Raw genomic sequence first — 19,529 nt, 5'->3', positions numbered from 1 at the left:
AATAAAATAAAATCAAACAAAATTGCTCCTTGCTAAATAAAAAGGTAAATACCCTTGGGGTAAAGTGTAAATGTTGTTGTATATTTTTGGTATGACACCCGAAGATAAAAAGTAAACAAAAAAGAAAAGAAAAGCCCATCAGTAGAAGCAGCAACAGAATTTTCATCTCCTGCCCTGGCCCTGTCTGCTGCCTGTTGTCATATCCTTTCTGCTTTCTGCTTTTGGGCATTGTTACAGTTATTGTTGTCACTGTACTTTATTGTTTTACTTTCGGTGCTTTGTGTGTGTGCCGCTTCGGCTTTTCTCCTCACCTTTTGTGTGGAGGGAAGGCAGCCACCGACAAGTGCAAAAATGTTACTCTTGTTGCTCGTCTACTTACTTACTTGCCAAGTTAGTTACTTACTTACTTAGTTGGGGGGCTTATGGCCAAATAAGTTATTGTTATGAAAATGCCGAAACAAAGACAAAGCACACGGGCAGGCGGGTGATGGAATGCGGCGTGGGAATTAATTTATGGCTGAAACCAGCAGCCAACACACAAAGAAAGCGGAAGAAGAGACACTGAAGAGAGAGAGAGAGACAGCAGGCCAGAAGGAGGTTGAAAGACATTAACAAAGTTGACAGGGAATTAGTGGAACACATTTCTCAAGGCCTCTCTCGCACTCTCTTTCTCCTTGCCAAAACAAAGATGACAGCAATGTGGGCGAGCGGAGAGAGGGAGAGAGAGTGGCACTGTCAAAGAGTGAAATGCCATGGAAAGAGAGTTCCTTTAAATCAGAAAAGCTAGTTTCAACTTTCCACTGATTTATTGTGAGTAATTATGGGGAGTAGAGTTTTGGTCTATCCATTCAAATCCACAACGAAATTTTAACGTGAAGATCGATGAAGGGAACTTGCTCTGACTTTTTGGCTTTGAATGATTTGTAAATAGCTCTATTTTGCGTCATGCAGCAGTGTCACTCTGTCGGTTTTGAGATCCAAGCGAAACCAGCCGCAACTTCCTTGGCAAATACTTTTGTGCTTGCTACATTTATATAAGATATTCATATTTTATGCCTGCACCCTTGATAATAATTTTACAACATCTCTCAAGGAAACTCATTCACCTTTATGCTGGCACTTCCCCTCCACTGACAATCCTGTAAAGAAGAAGCCGACGCCGACGCCGAAGCCTCAGCCTCAGCCTCAGTTTCAGCCGCAGCCTCAGTGAGAAATGAGTTTTGGCGAATGAATCCTTTGGCTGGCGGGGGCAAAAGATTTTTAACCCAGTTACTTTTTCTAATTAGTCGCGTTGCCTTAGCCAATTTCTTTACAAATTTATGCCATTTAGGGACCCAACAGCAGTGGCAGCAGCTACGCTCTATGGCCGGACGTGGGTTGGGTGGGGGAAAACGGGGAACGTATACTTAACACGTTTTTATGATACGCCTTTTCCTGCTGCGCTGCGTTTCGCTTCATTATACGGAATACCTATTATCCGTTGTGGAAATGGGGGTATAAGGAGCTAAGATTGGATTTATGAAAAAAAAATACATCAACATATTTTTGATTTTTAATAGTATAATAAAACGGAAAGCGTGGGATTCAGGTCAAAACTTTTACACCATTTCGAAATTAAATAAGTAAATCTAAAGATGTAATCCATTTGGTCTGTCTTTGAGCTATCATTTCTAGCCCTGTAGTTTCGTTAAATATAAATCAGATTCACTTTGAAACGTTTAAGACGAGATTGTTTGTCGTTTTATTCTTGCTCTAAGAATTATCCAATTGCTAGATTAGATTAGATTGATGATTCTGCATGCATTCTGTTACGAATTGCCTTATTAAATTTACGCTTTAGAGGGTATCGCCCTGGGCCAGATGCTTGTCTTTGGAATTTTACTTTGGCGTTTCCATTTACAGTCATAAATTAAACATAATTAAAATGTATATAGAACGCACACACACACACACACACACACACTAACCTTGATTATTTTGTGTTTCCTCTTTTACATCATTTTGCAATTAGCATTTGGAAATTAAGCTTATATTTTTTTTTGCTGCAGGTCTTCGAGTAAATAAATGATGTTCATTAATTGTCATTAATTGGTTTCAAAAATTGTTCACTTGTCTTTTTCTACTAATTCCATTTTTTTCTTCTGTTACATGTGGATTCTTTTTTGTCAGTTAATTGTAGGCTTTAGTCAATTTAAATCTGTTTTTTTTTTTCCCATACCGCAAAGCTTTATAAAATAGTTCGGAAATAAAAGCTCTTTGGTTTATATTTTGGTCGGATGCTAGGGCTAGACTTAAAGCAGGGACATTACACACATTTCCCATAGATTTTCATAGATTTATTTATTATTCAAATGAAGTAAGTTTCTTGATATTTGGTAAAGAAAGCTTTGACAACGATCGCAATTTCCATTTCCACACCTGTGCAGTGTGTTCGTCCTTCCCCCTGGACAAGGTTTATTAAACGTACGCTGAGGCCGGTGTTGTCCTCTGTGTAACGTTCTGTCCGCAGTGCCTTTACTTTACTTGAAATATGCCATGGGTTAGAGCTTTTTGTTTGGTTCTCCATTGCCAAATTGTTGCGCATTGCATTGCGTGTGTGAGTCCATGTGGGTGTGGGTGTTCCGTTCCGCCTGTTGCCGTTCCGTTTCGAACTCTTACTCTCTCTCTCTGTATCTTGCTTTCACTCAGCATCGCTCAAACGCTTAGTGCTTAGGCGCCGCTCTTCGTTCGTTTCGCTCGTCATTCGTTCGTTTCGTGCTTTCGTCACTTGATGCGCTTCGTCGATGCGGCGGGCGTCGTGGTTTGTCGCTTGTCGTTCATCGCGTCTCTGTCGTCCCACTTGCTTGCGCCGTGCCTGCCCGCCCCGTGCCGTACCGGCCCGTTCCCATCTCTGTTCCGGCAGCCGCACGGAGGGCCACTACACTCTCGTGTTTTGTTGCTCGGGTGGGTGTCGGTTCTTTAGAACGTTTTGCCCCGTTTTCTGGCGCCCATTGGTGTTGCCTCAGTTGCCGCATTCGGTTCGCTTTTGGTTCTGTCTCGTCCCGCGTTTCTCAGTGCGTGCACGCGCTTGTGTCGGGCCCAAAAAAAAGAAGAAAAACAGGAGAAATACCCACAAAACCAAACGAAAAAAAACAACAAATACAACAAAATACTAGATACTACGCGTATTCGTACTCGAACGGAAGGAAGCGAGAAAGGGACGGAACAGAAACAAAACAAACTGAGATGTATTTTTTTTTTTGTATAAATAAGATGTGTCGCATTGAAATTGTGGACTTTTGAAACGAACTAACGAACGAACCAATTAAGGTTCTAATTACATTTTGTTATAACATACTCTCGTGCAAGAAATTAATGGAAATTCTCTACTCGACTCTTTGCTGTGTATGTGCAACAGTTCGAAGTGGTTTTTGTGGGTGGTGGGGTGGTGGTTGTTGGGCGTTGGGAAGGGACGGGTAGGGAAGGGACGGGTAGGGAAGGGAAGGATGTTGTTCCGTGTCGTGTGTAGCTGCGAGAGAGACACGAGATGTGAGAATTTGGTTATCATTTATTTAGAGCTTTGCGATGAAGAATCACAGATGCGAGACTTGCGAGCATAGCAGATGGGTGGAAAAATTTTGAAGCGAGATTACAAGCGAGAGACTAGAAGTTGGAAAAGGTTAAGAAGTCGTCAGAAAAGGCTTTGCGGATAGGAAGAATCTTAGCATGAGAAGAGGAGATGGAATCCAAGCGATTACAGAGTTAAAAGTTCAAAGAACATTAAGGATAAATAGAAAAGAAGAAAGCGCAGTCTGTCTGGTCTACAATCTCAATTAGGAAAGGCGAAGTCAAGCAGAAGCTTGAGAGTAAAGCACAGTGCAGTGGCAGAGAGGGAGTTGCGAATCGCCGATGATAAAAGTTTCTAACAAAAAAGAGAGCCATAGAGAGAGAGAGCTCCTCACAGAGAATCGCAGATAAAGAGCGAAATATTGTGAATGATACCAGGCTCGAAGAAATTTCAGCAGCACAAAACTGCATGGTGGCCTCCTGCAGCCTCTTGCTCTTGCTCTCTCTCCCGCTGCCGCTCCCGCTCCCGCTCCTGCTCCCTCCACCACTCTCTGTGTGAGGTGCAGTGCGTAGTTTGATGGAAGCGGGATTGGTTGGGGGTTGCTGTTTGATGGCAGGACTGTGCGGGCGCCCCGAGGCTTCGACGACTGCTGCTGCTCCTCCAACCAAGTGCCGCGACGCGCTTGACACGTTTTTCTCATGCGAGAAACCCAGAGCAGAGCAGAGCCTCCGGTCACCCAAAAAAAACACACACGCACACACACAGCATTGCATGAGTGTCTCTCTCTCTCTCTGTGTGTTTGTGTGTGGCTGACACATGTATGCGTGCAGCTTTGTGGGTGTATGTTTGTGTTTGTGTGTTTGTTTTTGTTCAGGTTATGTTTTATTTTCATTTCGTGTTTCTTTTAATTGCCAACTACCGAGCCAAGCTTGTCCTTGAGCCTACACTCCCACCTAAAGAGCGAAACCCCACCCACACCCACACCCACACCCACACCAGCACTTTCGCCCATACACTTTTCCCAGGCCCCCTGCCCCCTGCCCCAGTCGCACTGTCTTCCATTTTGCCCTGCCCCTGAGTTTATATTTAAACGCATCTTTCAATGAGCTTTACGCTAACTAGTGGCTGAAATGAGGCATCACAAAAACCAAAACAATAACAAAACAACCCAAAAATAGAGAGGGGAAAAAGTGAGGGACTGAGAGAAAACAAAATAAGGGACAAATCAGCGAAGAAGGGAGAACAATTTCAATGAAAAATTCCAAGATACCAAAAACTTATTTAATGAAAGATTCCTCGTATTTGTTTCATGTATTTCATGCATTTTTTACAACTGTGGCAATCATTGATACCGATATCTATGCCCCATAGAGAGCTACTCGTGCACATGTAGAACACACATGAATACAGTAGAACTTCGCTGGGTTAAATCTTACAAAATAGGAGAAGAACAATTCAATTAAACTTTTAGAAAAAGTAATTACAGGAAAGAAATTCTCTTTATAACTCACAGAATTCTGCTTTGGGAAGCTAATGGATATGAAAAAATATAAATATTCACCCATTGAGCAGTCACTGTAGAGGGTAAATACATTTATACCCCCCTTCGCATTCGCATCTTTGAATCATTTGCCTGGCTGCTGAATGGCGTGCGCTGTGAATGAATGAATTGATGCGAATTGAATTAAGTCAGCCCGCCGCCGTCTGAATTCCTTGAGACAGAATAGATATTCTATATTTTTGTTGTATATGCCACATAAATATATCTATGGATCTTTACTCGATTGAGTGGCGGGGCCATTATACGTGAATTTGTATGCATAGAAATAATACATTTGCCATTGGAATGGTTAACGATCCCTTGTCTAATGGCTTTGTGGATTTGATTTGAATTTGGATTATCAGGAATTTTTAATGATAAATATTCTCTTAAGCAGTTCCTTAAATTCAAGTAAAAAACAATCCTAAATCTTCAATACATTTTTAAGAATTTTCCTTCACTCTTTTTGGCAACTACAGGGCCAAAAAACAACACCAAATATTATGAAACTTACCTCTAGAGAGTTTGCCAGACAACAGCATCATTATTTTTGCACAATATTTCACTGAAATGTATTTGCGTTTGTCCTCCACAAGGCGTATACGCAGTGTAGTCAAGGCAAGACATTCATTATCCGCACTGGTGTGCACTGGCAACTTCATTGGTGACTCACACACACGGGCCACTCTCCACGACTCTGTGGCAGGCTTTAGTGTAAAGTCCCTCCCCGCCCTTCCCCTTGAGAGTTTTCTATAAAATCTCACATTTCCTCCCCACACCCCGCCGCGAGTCTCTTGCCAAGAGCGGGGAGTGCCGCTCTCCTATTGATTATTCGGAATTTGAAGTGCAGTCGTGCGGCTGTTTGCAAACAATTGGAACATTTATAATATTCATAGAATACAGGACACACCAGACAGAAGACACGATGTGCAGTTTTCTTCCTCAAAGGCTCTTAAAATCGAAAAAAAAAATAAATCCTGTGTTTTTTTTGTGTTGTAGTCCTCTCTCCAGATATTTTTTCCAAGAAGTTTGTTTCTTTCGTTTCTTTTTTTTGTTTTGCTGATGATGCTGCTTGAAAATTTTGCATTTTCTATGTTTTTGTTTTAGAGAATTTGTTTGTCCTTTCGAGTGGCATGCCATGTCGCTGTGTTGTTTGTGTGGCCTTTTGGCTTTTCCGAAAGACAGAAACTTGGCCAACTTTTATATTGCTCTTTGGGAGACGACGGTAGATGAAAAGATGCGAAGCAAAACATGATATATAAGCAAATAAATTCCATCAAGGGGTTGCCAAAAGAAAGCTGAAAGTGGGATTCATTTAGGATGGGGGTAGGGGGTAGGATGGAAGAGAGAGCAACGGCAGGGAATAAAATGTGATTCGTGAAATGCGAATGCCTGTGGAGAGAAGTAAAACCTTGAAAAATTTAAAAGTATTTCAAAGTCCCCTTGGATATCCATTACTTCAGTTAACATCCATGACAATCAATCAAAAATATGCTCAAATAATCAAATATAAATCAAAAAGATAAAGTGAAGTTATCCAAAAGAAACGACCAACGCCATTAAGCCAGAGCCATGTGCCCGAAGACATCTAAAACGACGCCCCTGCTGCTGATCGGTGGCATTGGTTTTGTCATTGTCCTGGTGGGCATTACGGGCATAACTCTGATCAACAACATTAATCTATCGAACATTATACGGCTGAACGAGAAGGTGGCCAGCGATAGTGTCAGTGCGAGTGACAATCAGATTAAGGAACTCAATTATGTGAACAATCATCCAAAGAATATCTATCTAAAGCTGAATGACACGCTGCACGCTGATGATGATAATAGCGATGATGATGATGATGATGATGTTGGCAATGGACACCAGGGGGATGAGGCAGCACAGGAGCCTGGTGGTGGTGTGATGGAGCCACCAAAAGTATCGGCGGTTATTGGAAGCGATCCCAAGAGCTATGAAGGGAGAAACTTGAAGCAGAATCAAACAACTGTTCCAGCGAGCTCTGCAGTTAATTCCTCAGCTTCTGCTCCATCTGCTGCTACTCCTGCTGTTGTTTTTCCCTCTGCAGCTACTCCTCCGCCAGTTGCTGCTGCCTCAGGACCTGTTCTGCCTTTGGGCTGGGGCAAGGACATGTCCAACGCGTCCAGCGATGGTTTGATTGATTACGAAAAGCGAGCACGAGTCGTTCAGGTGAGTTCGTGTTTTTCGGGACTAAAGGCAGGACTTTCTCAAGTATTCATTTCCAACATCATGTATCTACTTTTTTTTGTTGGGTGTTTATTAAAATAATGAGGTCGACTGAAGTCAAATCTTGGCTTCCATTTTCGATTCTAGAACCATTCGATTCCCCACAATTATTTCTACGCTTTGTCTTGCAACATTTTTGACCTTTTTGTAGATATTTTCATTTCATTTCTGATTATTGCGCGCTGACTTTCTTCGAGTGGAATATTCCCGCACTTGAATGATTTCCAACACCAAACACAAAGAAGACACAGGGGCAGGGCTTGGCTAGGCTAGGCTGGGCTGGGCTGGGCGAATGTTAAAGCCGAGGATAATGGTCCCAGTTACAGGCAAACGGACACGGCCAAGGGGCACAGGACAAGTGGCAGGTGGTAGTAGTTCCCGCCCTCCTCTACCTGAGAGACATTTACAAAACTGTTGGGGAACCAACACCAGCGAGCGATGAACATGGACGTGACAACAACAACGACAACGACTACAAGGAGGTGTCAAGTGGAGGTACACCTCCTTTTCGCCCTCGTCCTGTTGTTCCTCCTCGCCTTTTTGCTCCCCTTCACACACAAACACACACACACACACACACACACACACACCTTATCCAGGGAATGTGATCTAAATCTTGGCGTTTATTACGCTCACTTGGCTCCTTCTCTTGTACAATTGCCATTACGTGGTTGGCTCTCCTCCACTGCCACTGCGGAGCTCTCTCTTCAGAACCGAGCGGGAGGGTTGGGGACTCTGGCCAATTGCTTTACGCTTTCACGGCTCAAAAGCCTCGTGTTGTCGTGACAGGGAGACACAGAGAGGGCCATGGAAACGGACAGAGAAAGACATAGAGAGCGAGAGAAAAAGAGTAGACCTTGGGCCCGGCGATGCGCCTAAACAAATTGCAATTGCAATTGCAAAACTGAAACTGGAACTGCAGTGGTATAATGGCAACCCTGGCAACTACCGCAAGAAGCAGCAAAGCAGAACACAACTGTACAAGAAAATCCCTTCCCCCTACATTTAAAGTCAGCTTAAAGACGGAGAGAAAAGTCACAGAGAGCAAGTAGGAAAATTTGCCATTTGATTAGCATTTTAAATGCATTGCAATCGATTTACCACAAATAGTTGGAAATCGATGGCATCCATCGATGGCTTTAGAAAAAGTGGAAACTGGGAATGAGCTCAGGGGATAACAAGAGCTTTAAGTACGCTACAAAATCCCAAACTTTTTGTGCAAATTTCTTTGAAAACTCTTTGCTAAAAGTGAAGCAATCTTGATGCATATTCTGATGACCTCTGGCAAGAAATATTCTTAAACATGCTTGAAATACAAGTAGATACATTTCTTAACCGGAACACACACTCACCGAGATATGATATCTGTATGGATGTATGTCGATACAATCTATCTCTATTCAATCTCAATACAAGATAAAGAATGAGAATGGGGGCGAACGAACGAGTGGGTACAAAAATTGAATGCAAATGTTGCAGGTGATTGGCGAGAATAAATTTATTCATGTGATTGTCTGTCCGGACAGACAAACGAAGATATCTACCATACATAAGTACGTGTAATCCCAGCTCAAGCATTGCAGTTCTTTTCCCTCATTCGATTTGATAAGAGAAATGCTGAAAAGAAGAGCACGGGGGATGGAGAACAATACAATATGTTAGCCCATTTAAGTTTCTTGTTTCCTGTTACTCCGCCATTGCCTTTTGTGATCCTAATGTTTTATTCATTGTCTCTCGTTTCAGGTGAGTTTTCTTCGATTGATGTCCGACACTTAGAATAAACTACGCTCCGAAGAGCAGGAGTCCTGGGTAAACGGTTTGCCATAATATTACAGGGCCACGGTTCTTATGGGTGAAACTAAACAAATTGTTTTATCACACTGCTGGCTTTATAAATGATTTTACAAGGTTGCGAGTTAATTGGATAGCAAATGAGATATGGTAACATCTAAAACGTTTATTTCTTGTCTATGTTTACCATTTTTCTCACTGCAATTACACGAATGTCGTGCCATTGGCAATGCATTTTGCGAGAAGCCATCAAAAATGTAAGTGTAAGCACATGCCACGACTTGAACACTCAAACGTTGACACACTTCACGATATGGTGAGGCGCACCCAACTTCACTCAGTACAGTAATCAGCTGTTTATAAGCTGGTAATCAAAGACAGAGTGACGACAGAATTATTTTTCTACTTTGAAACTGTTTTTTTCTACTTCCTTTTAGAATGCAAGTCGTAATTGTCTGGTGCCGCGATTCGCACTGGAATCCACTCTGCACTAATATAATACAAATATTAGAAGCACATAAAACGACAGAGTTTTTGTGTAATATTTGACATAGATGAATCTATGCGAGAACTTGCGACTGGCAGCTACCAAGGGTTTTGTGCTCTTGAAGAGATTAACATTGGGAAAAAAATACCCCAGTGGCCCATTCAAGGGCGATTCCTGCTCTGTGCTTTTTGTTCAGCTTTTTCCATCTCCCCTACCATTTCTTTAGCTTGTTTTGGTTCTCGTGTTCTACACATGTCGGCAGCTAATAATCGAATTGTGTTCAGCCATTTGTTCTGCTAATTCCTTGTGCCAACCAAGGCCCCAATGCTCGTTGAATGGAAATTCAATGGCACAGCCACACCACAGACCAACCACTGACCATTCAAATTAATACAGAGGGATGGGCAAAGCCAGCGAAAATGGAAATGGAAATGGAAATGGAAATCGAACAGGGGCGAAAAGCATTGAAAAGCCAAATGCGGACAACTGAGCCGCTTGTCCAAGGTGAAAGTAAGAGTAGAAAGAGAGGTTAATGGGAGAAAGGGGATGGCAGTGGTGGTGGCAGACTCTGCGTAACATTGACCAATTCAGCTGGCCGTCAAAAATGGCCAATATCCAGTGGATGGATGGCACCGGCGACAAGAGCCGCACATCCAACAAAACACAGAAGACACGCACAGTGGTGCATGGCAAAAGAAAGCGAAACAAAATGAAAGCTTGCTCTGTGGCTTCCATAGGTTCTGGCATAACAAACCGCTTCAAGAATGATGTTTGGAGACACAACCTTCCGGTTGTTTTCTGTTATGCTCCAGACCACTGTGCAGCCATCAAATGGCGTTGACAGGGTGCATGGATCGTGGGAGCATGGTGCCCACACACACGCAACACCAATGGACAGCAAACAGACTTTAAAAGTGACTTTAACCCTGTTATGTGTCGCTCCAGCCATTGTTTTTGTCCCCCAATCGGGCATTGGGTCTTGGATTTGTTTGAGTGTGTGTGTGCATTTTTGTACCCCTGCTTCACTGACTGTATGTGTGTGTGTGTGCTTTTCATTGCTTTCGATGCATTCGTGCAGCATTTTGAGCGTTTTGAGCAGTTTCAGTGTCAATAGCACAGGGTCGCCAAGGGGTTAACATTTTCAGGCACGGAATGGCAGTGCACGATGAGAAAGAAAGCAAAAAGAGGAGATGCGGTGAGAGGAGAGTGTCAAAGCGATTAGATTAAAAGCGAAAAACGGTTGAGTAAAAACGAAATGAAGAATGAAGAATGAAGAACGAGAAGAGTAAAAGAAAGGGTGGGAAAAATAAAAGGAGTGCCACGATGAAACCATAAAAACAACAAAAGCCAAACAGGAGATGGAAATTTAACTAGGAATAGAAGAAGAGTAAGAGGTAAAGAAGTGAAATGGAAAGACAAATGCAGTCCTGCATGAAAGAGCAGACTGCAAACCCAAGAGAAGACCCAAGAGGAGAACCTTGCAGATGAAAGAAGAACCAGAAAATTGTTATGATTGGAGTGGCAGGAAAAAACGAGTAGAACCACGAGATCCAAGAGGCAAGACCAAAAGGAGAAAAGTGTAACCGTGTAGAACGGTAGAAAATGCCAAGGACCAGGGGGTGCCCCTTTCAGTTGCATTCAAAAATTTATTAATCTTTGACTCCGTTTACTCTTTGCACTCATTCCCTGCATTCTCTCTCTCTCTCTCTCTCTCTCTCTGTGTCTCTGCTTTTTTCACAAACTCTTTATCTGCTCTTTGGAAAAGGTTGAGTTCATATTTTGATATTTGCAAACGCCACGCCACGCCCACACGCTCGCACGCCCGCACAGTCACAGCAGCCAGAGGGACAACTTAATGCAAATAGTTGAATTGTTTCGCCCCCAACTTCACCATCCCCCACACATACCCTGTAGTCTGTGCATACGGGAAATAGGAGTGCTTTCGAGACTTGAAAAGTACAGGTTCCCATAGATATATTTTTTAGCTATAGATAATTATTCTCCTTTGGTATGAAGTACACACATACATATGCATAAAGCTGCATATAGCAGCCGGAAATGTTATCTCTTGAATCCATCCTTAAGATCTTTGACTAAGACTCTGTCTATTCGCATAGAAATCTTGCATGACAAGGAGGCTTGAAATTATAATTTCCGTATAAAATATGATGTCAAATCAAGTGCCAAAGTTCCTTACTTCACAATCTTTTAAGGGGTATTCCCATGCTTTGAGTTGCAACTGAATTTCTTCTGATTTGCGTGCAGATAGTCCGTGCAGAGATGCGGGAAAAATGGGGGGAAAAGCAAAAGAAAACTAGATTGGTTGACGGTGTAGAATGGGTGGGACTTGGGGAAGCTCGTCTTTTGCATTATTTTATGGCCCTAAGCAAATTATTTCTCTTTGGCCTCAGACACATTTTTTTGTCTGTTTTTTTTTTGGTTCAACTTTTACGCTGCTTCCACGTTCTTCTGTTGCTGAAGGAAGTTTTTGGTCTTTTATTTTTCGAGCTTACTCCTTTAAGGTTTATTTTGTTGTATTTGTTTGTGTATTTTGCTGGTATTTAGTTGGCATTGTTGGCCGTTGGTGGAATTTTTTATCTCACTTCGCTCGCTGTTCCACTGCCTTTTGTTTGGGTAAAGAGAAGGCGGAAAAAGTTTCAGCCAAAAAGTTGCATTGAAAGATATACATACAATATTTCTGGATTATTCAATTATGGAAAGCCAAAGATGCAAGTCCTTCCGTATGCCACGCTCTTCTACTTACCTTCCCTTCCCTCTCTCAGCACTCTGCTCTCTCTTTTCCATCTCGCTCTTTCTTAATTTCTCTCGCCGCCTTGCTCTTTGTGAAAGCAATTTCAACTTTTCATTTTTTGGCTGTAAAGATTGCGCTCGTAAATCGCCGGGCCCTCAGGGCCTGCCATTAAAGAAAGTCGTAGAGAGAGGAGCAGGAGGAGAGAGCAGCCTTCTCCGCTCGCTCTCCTCAACTCTCTCCAGCTTCTTCGCTTCTTCGCTTCTCGACTGAACAAATGCCTTTTTAAAGGAAAACGAAAACACGACACGAAATGAATTGAATGACGAAAGTCACGTGCCGCTGGCTGACGAAAAACAATTCCAGCGAGTGCCAACATTTTGCGGCATGCCTCCACCACTACTTTCGTAGAAGTGTGCCAACGGCGGGCAACGGCTACTGCCGGAATACTAGACGAGCAATACCCTTCGGAATATTTAAAAAGATAATGCCCATTATTAAATATTAAAGCGCTATAACTAATGGCAGGAAAAACCCCAGTGCCATCCTTCTAAAACCTGCAAAAAAATGAAATATTCAATTAAAAATAAAGAAAGAAAAACAATATAACCTCCTGCGTTAAGGGAAGCGCCCCAGGCCCAGATTACACATGCATTTTATCCCACAAATCGAAGAAGAGCAAACTTTAAAATTACTCAACAATTACAATTGCACAGATTTTGCTGGCACATGGCCAAGTGTTATTTTAATTTGATATTCCATTTGCCTCTAGCACAACAAAAACAATAACAAAGGGTATACGAAATGTACCAAGAAATGTGTGAACATAAAGGTGCTGGGAACTGGCGACTGGAGACTGAGGACTGAAGACTGGGCGGCTGGTCTCTCTCTCTCTCTCTGGAGGGCTTCAATTTTCGTGGCGAAGCATAAATTTTCGCTTCGCTGACTTGCTGCTGGTTGGTGGCTGCTGCTGCCACCTGGTGACTGTCTGGCATGTGGCAAACATTGTGACACACATGACGAGTGTCGTTGTGCCTCAAACTACCACGGCAGCAGGCTCAACGCTGCTGTTTTCACTCTCCTATGTTGGCTGCTCGGCTCCCTCTCGTATGCTCAGCTCTGCTCTTGGGTGCAGGCACATTCCATTGCGGAAACGATGTTCAAACATAGCCAAGGCAAACACAGCCAACTCTGGTACAGTGAATGCTGGCAGTGTGCGGGCAGCCAACGTGTCACGAGTCGTTCTAATGTCCTTTCTACGTGTGTTCACTGTATCGCGCCTACATGCTGGCATTCCAGTGTATGCTGCTGGTCCTGTGGCGTGTGCATACACACACACTCGTATGTATACTCTGCGACGTTTGCACATTGTCAGGATATAACTTCATGTTTAATGAAGACATGTAAGCAGGCAGCCAGCACACACACACACTCGCTTGCCCTCCTCCCTTCAGCATTTTGGAGTGAGTGAAACAAGAACCAAGGGGAGAAGTTATTCAATCAATCAGTCAAATCCATCAACCAATTTCCACCCGTAAATAAGTCAGACTGAATGATTGAGAGACTCGCTGCTTGTTGCTTGGCTTAGTGGATCGTTTAAAGAGCACTTAAAGGGCAGCATTTCCATCCTTTAAACTGCTGCCAACTCAGTTTGAGTTTCGGTTTCGGTATCGGTTTCGCTTTTGCTTGAAAATCAATTAATGTATCAATAATGAATTGGTTTTTGTTGTTGAATAAGTGGTTTCGTTTCGCATTTGAAGTCTTCAATTGAATATTTAAACATTTCCACTAATTGATTAGCCTTGATGGCTCTTGTATTTGGTCAGTTATATTTTTGTGAGCACGAGAACTGATCAAATGTTGTACCTATTGATTGTTTTTGTTAACTATGAAAGGAAGTAAAAGCTCATTAAAATACCAAATACAATACAAAAAGAGCCCAGCATTTCGAGTATTTAGAGTGCGATTTAAAAAATGTTTCCCAATATGGTAGAAGGACTACAAGAGGTATTTATGTGTGTATCTATTTATTTAGCTCTCAAATAAGCATAAAATAAATGACGAGTTTTTGCTGCTCTCGCAGTTGAGCTAAGTCGAATGTGGTCTCATATTTAAACCGAAAAATATCTCAATGAATGTAAATGAATTACGGACGCCACTTCTCGCACACTCTAAGCAGAGAACCTTGACCTTGACAGAAAAATTTGATACTTAGCTACTGACCTGCATGTCCATCCAATATAAATGCCAAAAATCACAGAAATCTGTCACAATTTACATATTTGAGCTAAAGGCCAGGGAATGAAACTGTTAGACAGAGGTACAACTGGAGCTCATAATACTGTCATAATTAATTGTAGACTGCTGTACATTGTCCGGGCCCTCGTTCCTGTTCTCCTGTTCTCCTGTTGCTTCGTTCTCTCCTCTTCAATTTTGCCCTGAGGTTTCCTGCCTCTGCCCCGACGGCCGCCTGCTATTTAGCATTCCCACTGGTATGCCCATCAATCTGTGTGTTGTGGCTCATTAAATCCCAGCAAGGAAAGCCGAACAGAGTCAGAGGCAGAGTCAGAAGCCGAACGAGATGTTCAAAACTTTGTTCCAATCCAACGCCTTTTGACCTTTTGCCTTGCCCCACCACTGTCTGCACTGCCATTTGCCCCATCATCCATGTACCATCATCTCTCCCTTTGCAGTGGATACAGATACAGAGTGCCAGGGAAAGGGGCAGGGCTGTATGTCCTGAATTCTGACAGTAGTTGTAATCCGTTTAAAGTCTTTTTTTTGCGGCCTGTAAACATTTTCGACTTTTAATTCACTTGACAGCAGTGGCTGCTCTCTCACTCACTCACTCGTGCCATCAGTTACCCACTCACTGACCCGTTCAGTAGGCCCTTGGCCTTGGCATTGGCATTGGCAATGGCATTGCAATTGTTTGTTGGCTTTCGGGGGGTTCGGAGGGTACTGCGTGCTAGAAGGGTCGTGTCCCGGAATAAATGTTGTTTTGACTGTGGTTCCTCCTTCACTCTGTTGTCCGATAAGAGTTGGGTAATTATGTTTCGCAAGGAATGCAAATTATGCTGCTGACTTTTGTGATGACAAGAACCCGAGGAAGCGAAGAAGATGAAGAAGGAATAAGCTTTATTTATTCATACAAATTATCGTAATACTGTTGACTTTTGTGGAATTTTGTTCTCGAGAACTGATCAATTGAAATGATTAGTAGCTATATTTATTAAAACAATATGCCTCTAATGCGATCAAGCCTTAAAATATGACCACCCAAAACAAGCAAATATTTTAACAAATTGTCAAAGCTTCAAATTGTTAGATAACTTTGGGTCTTCGGGTCGCCATTCCTTTGAGTATATCCATTCTACCACCAGAAATACAAATTCCTGCGAAAGATGGTAGCATTTTCTTTCAAACTCAATGAAACGTTATGTTATTAAACACATAAATAATGGCAAAGAAAAGGGCACTACAAGTGCTTGGATAATGAAAATTATACATAAAAGAAGTAAAACGAATAGTTTTATGGATCTATGCGCTGCGACTGCTTCTTGCATGATGCACAGAAAGAGTTTTAGATGATCATCATCGCTTGAATTGCAAACTCAAAAAATGATTAAATGCAATATGGCAAGCAAGTTTTTCATTGCCATGCCCACGCTTTGAAATTCCTTTTAACGCACAGAATGTGATTTTTTTCGACTTTTAATTCAGTTGACAGTAGCTTGGCTGCTCTCAATCACACCAACACGAACGCAGACCATCGCATCCCACTCCAACCTATCACTAAATCCACTCACGAATCACAGACAATTCACTGACTGACTGACTGAGTGACTGACTGAGTGACTGAGTGACCCCTGCAGGCCCTCGACCTTCACATTGACTTTAGCTTTTCGTGGTCAGCAAGTGGGTTTGGTTCTGTGGGGGCTTTTGTGGACTAGAAAGGTCTTGTCCAAGGATAAATGTTGTTTTGACTGTGCGGTCCTGTGTTCACTCTCGTGTCCGATAAGAGTTGAGTATTGGCAAATGAAATGTTTGGTAATTAGGTTTTTGGATGCAAATTCAAATGAATACGAACTAGCATGGGGATGTTAGGATGAACATGCCTAAAGAACATGCAAGAATAATGAGAATAGGATGCAGAATTTCGGATCTACCATGAAGAAGGATAAGATTGTTAATCATATAATATTTATTTTAGAAAAATGGAAGGTGAATTCGATGTGCAAATTTTCTTCTAGCAAAATGCGAAAATTTCTTACGAAGTTGCCTAAATTTCCACTGAATAGTAGTGGCCATGCCACACACACACACACCCAAAAACACACTAATACATTATTTAAAACAACAATTTCTCAATTAATGTAAATGAATTCCCCGAACCCAGGCGGGGTGGTAATGTACACCAAAGCCCCTAACACCATGAACCATAAACCCCACAGAGAACAAGATTTTAATGTGGCATGTGCCTCGCATAACACACACACATACACACGCACACACACACACCCATAGCCCACAGCCCACAGCCCACAGAGGCCATGGAAAAGGCCAAGAAAACTTAAAGACTTGGGCCAAAACTGTACAAGTGGGCTTTATGGGGTTAAGTGGGGGTGGCGGTTGGGGTGACTGCGGGTCTTGCAAGGGTTTTAGTTGCGGGGTTTATGTCAACGCGTTGGACTTTAATTAATTACCGGGAAAATTGTTAATATTTGCTGTACTCCTCATGCACACAGCCAGAGACACTTCACAGACCCTGCTCCAACAGAAGCTTCTCCTTTCACTCTCTCTCTCTCCCTCTCTCTCTCTCTCCCTTTTTCTCTCTCTCTATGTTGCTCCATTTGCTTGCGCGCATAAAAAGTGATAGAGCGAGGAAGAGACAGAGTGCAGGGAGCAGAGTGCATGGTCCGTGTTGAGTGCTTTGTCGTGTGGTCGTAATTTAATTTTTTACTAAAAGAAAGCAAAGAAAAAAGGAGAGGAAGCAATGCAGGAAGCAATAGCGAAGAGGAAGACTGAAATAAGAGAGCTAAAGAGAGAGAGAGAGAGAGCAGGAACAGAAAGAGAGAGACACAGAGAGGGCGAAGAAGAAGGACACTCGAGAGTATGCAATGCCAAATTATGTTATGGCAGGCCGCACACCATGCAACTCTCTGGTGTGTGTGTGTGTGTTTGTGTGGCAACGGATGCGAATAAAGGGTAAAATGCAAAATGGCCAATGAGCCAAAGAACCGCCGCGTGCAGAAGCCATATAACACACACACACGCAAACTCACACACCATTGCACAGTTTTGCATGCCACAAATATTTTTCGGGGCCTCAACTGCAACAGCAGGCCACAGCCTGAAAGTAAAGTAAAACTTCGAGAGTCCAAAATGTAGACCCAACAAACACTTTGAGAGCGACTGTGACAGTGGTCTGCCATCTTTGTGGCATGCTGCGTGCCGCGAATAAATGACTTCAACTTAATTGAAAAACAGAAAGAAACTAAAGACTCCCGCTGGCAGCTTTTTTGGGGTTTTTTTTATAACGTTTTTAGAGTCTTTTTGAGAGCATCTATAAGACGAAGACTCGATCACGATTTGTACAAACTGATCGCAGAGTGGGTGCTGCTTATTTGATAGCCCCATGGTCCTAGGTGACGTAGAAGGTGACGGCTTCGGGAACCAGAGCTCTAGCTCTGTGCCTGTTTAGCACTTTGTGGTTGGTGCGTGGTGAATATGTTCTTAATATGTTTCTTTCACAAGACAAGTCGGAGATTCGTATATTTTAAAAGTCTACCATGTCCTTATGTGGTGTACACCCCAAACCTTTTCCAACTCTCCCTATTTTCCGGATTAAAGTAGGCTGGTACTATCAAACAAGTATTTATTCGAGCACATCCTCGTACTCTCCCACAAACATTCCAACTTTTTCCAAAGTCAAAGTAGGCTGGGGTAGATTTTCATGCTTAAACTCGTACATTTTCCCTTTAGATTTTAGTTATAAGCTGAATCTCGTGCTGAACACATCTCTCTATTTATTTGTAACAAATAATATTCGGAATTTTTTTTGCAAGAAATTTGTTTGTATTTCAAAAGAAATATTCCTTCAGTTTTAAGTGAAGTGATAACCAAATAAAAGAGGATTGTCCAGCCAACATGTCGAGGTGAGAATTCAAATTAGCCGTGTGACCCAATAGTTTTACCTGATCCGTGGAATATCCCTGGACATCCAACAGCTTCAACCAGTTGGGCCAAGTAGTGTGTCAACTCATTGAAAGTGTCGGCGTGCCCGTCTCCTATGAGGTTGTGATGGAGTTGATGGCAAAAATGAAGAAACGTCCTCTCACCACACAGGAGCGTCTCAGCGTCAAGGCCACACTGGATGCAGCACTAGAGCTGGGTTTCCTGCAACAAAGTAGCAACAATTCCTACTGCGTCCTCCCAGTCACACGGAAGACCGAATTCGAGCTAAAGGCCCACCAGATGGATGCCTCCATGCCACCAGCCATTGAAACAGAACGAAATCAAGTCACTGCTTTCCGCAAGGGCAATGAGGGAAAGACCGCAGACAAATCTACCGGTAAATCTCGCAAGCCCCTCAAGCGCCTCTGCTCGAAGAAGAAGACCACTGCAGGTCTTCTTGAAAAACAGAAAGAAACTAAAGACTCCCGCTGGCAGCTTTTTTGGGGTTTTTTTTATAACGTTTTTCCCCGCAAGGGAAAGACCGCTGGAAAGGCCACAGGAGGAGTCTTAAAGCGCAAGGGGAAGGCCACAGCTGGAAACCGCAAGCGCTCCTCGAAGCGCCCCTCCCGCAAGGCAAAGGTTCCTAGAGGAGAATCTAAGTGTCGCTCCAGACGCTCTTCCCGAAAGTAAAAAGAAATCCAGAAGCCAGATTCAGTTTTCAAGATCAAAATTGTACATTCTTACAGTCAACAGTATTTCGAACAGCATTTAATAATTGTGCCAAAATTGAAAAGTCCTAACAGATGTGTATCAGTATCTTGATGGAAGAATATTTAATGTTATCAATAGTTTAATGAAAGCTTTCAAAAAGTATTTTTATTTGTTTTTTTCATTGGTAAGCTCTCAAGAGACTTTAAGACTTTACTCCACCTTCGAGTATACGATATTGGCCACTCGCAGTGTTCTTGTCCTAATGAAAGGACATCAA

General features: G+C 42.6%; 2 protein-coding genes across 4 annotated transcripts in view; both read left to right on the top strand.

Moving 5' to 3' along the window:
* LOC117903898 (mannosyl-oligosaccharide alpha-1,2-mannosidase IA) overlaps positions 1-19,529 on the top strand; it is a 72,629-nt gene that overhangs the window by 50,486 nt on the left and 2,614 nt on the right. The window contains exon 1 of one of the 3 annotated variants that reach the window (XM_034816403.1): positions 6,614-7,280. The exons of the other annotated variants lie outside the window; for them this stretch is intronic. Within the exon in view, the coding sequence (XP_034672294.1) occupies positions 6,660-7,280 (621 nt within the window). The 5' untranslated portion in view covers positions 6,614-6,659. Of the gene's footprint in view, positions 1-6,613; positions 7,281-19,529 lie in introns of those variants that run through there. 3 annotated transcript variants of the gene reach the window in all.
* On the top strand, positions 18,379-19,414 carry LOC117903899. Its single transcript, XM_034816404.1, has 2 exons — positions 18,379-18,522; positions 18,595-19,414. Exons 1-2 carry the CDS (start codon positions 18,515-18,517, stop codon positions 19,229-19,231), a joined length of 645 nt encoding a protein of 214 aa, XP_034672295.1. The 5' UTR covers positions 18,379-18,514; the 3' UTR covers positions 19,232-19,414.

Source organism: Drosophila subobscura, chromosome A (assembly GCF_008121235.1).
Source record: "Drosophila subobscura isolate 14011-0131.10 chromosome A, UCBerk_Dsub_1.0, whole genome shotgun sequence".
NCBI classification, from domain to species: Eukaryota; Metazoa; Arthropoda; class Insecta; order Diptera; family Drosophilidae; genus Drosophila; species Drosophila subobscura.
The sequence above is the reverse complement of the archived record's forward strand: the minus strand, read 5'-3'. Positions and strand labels throughout refer to the sequence as shown.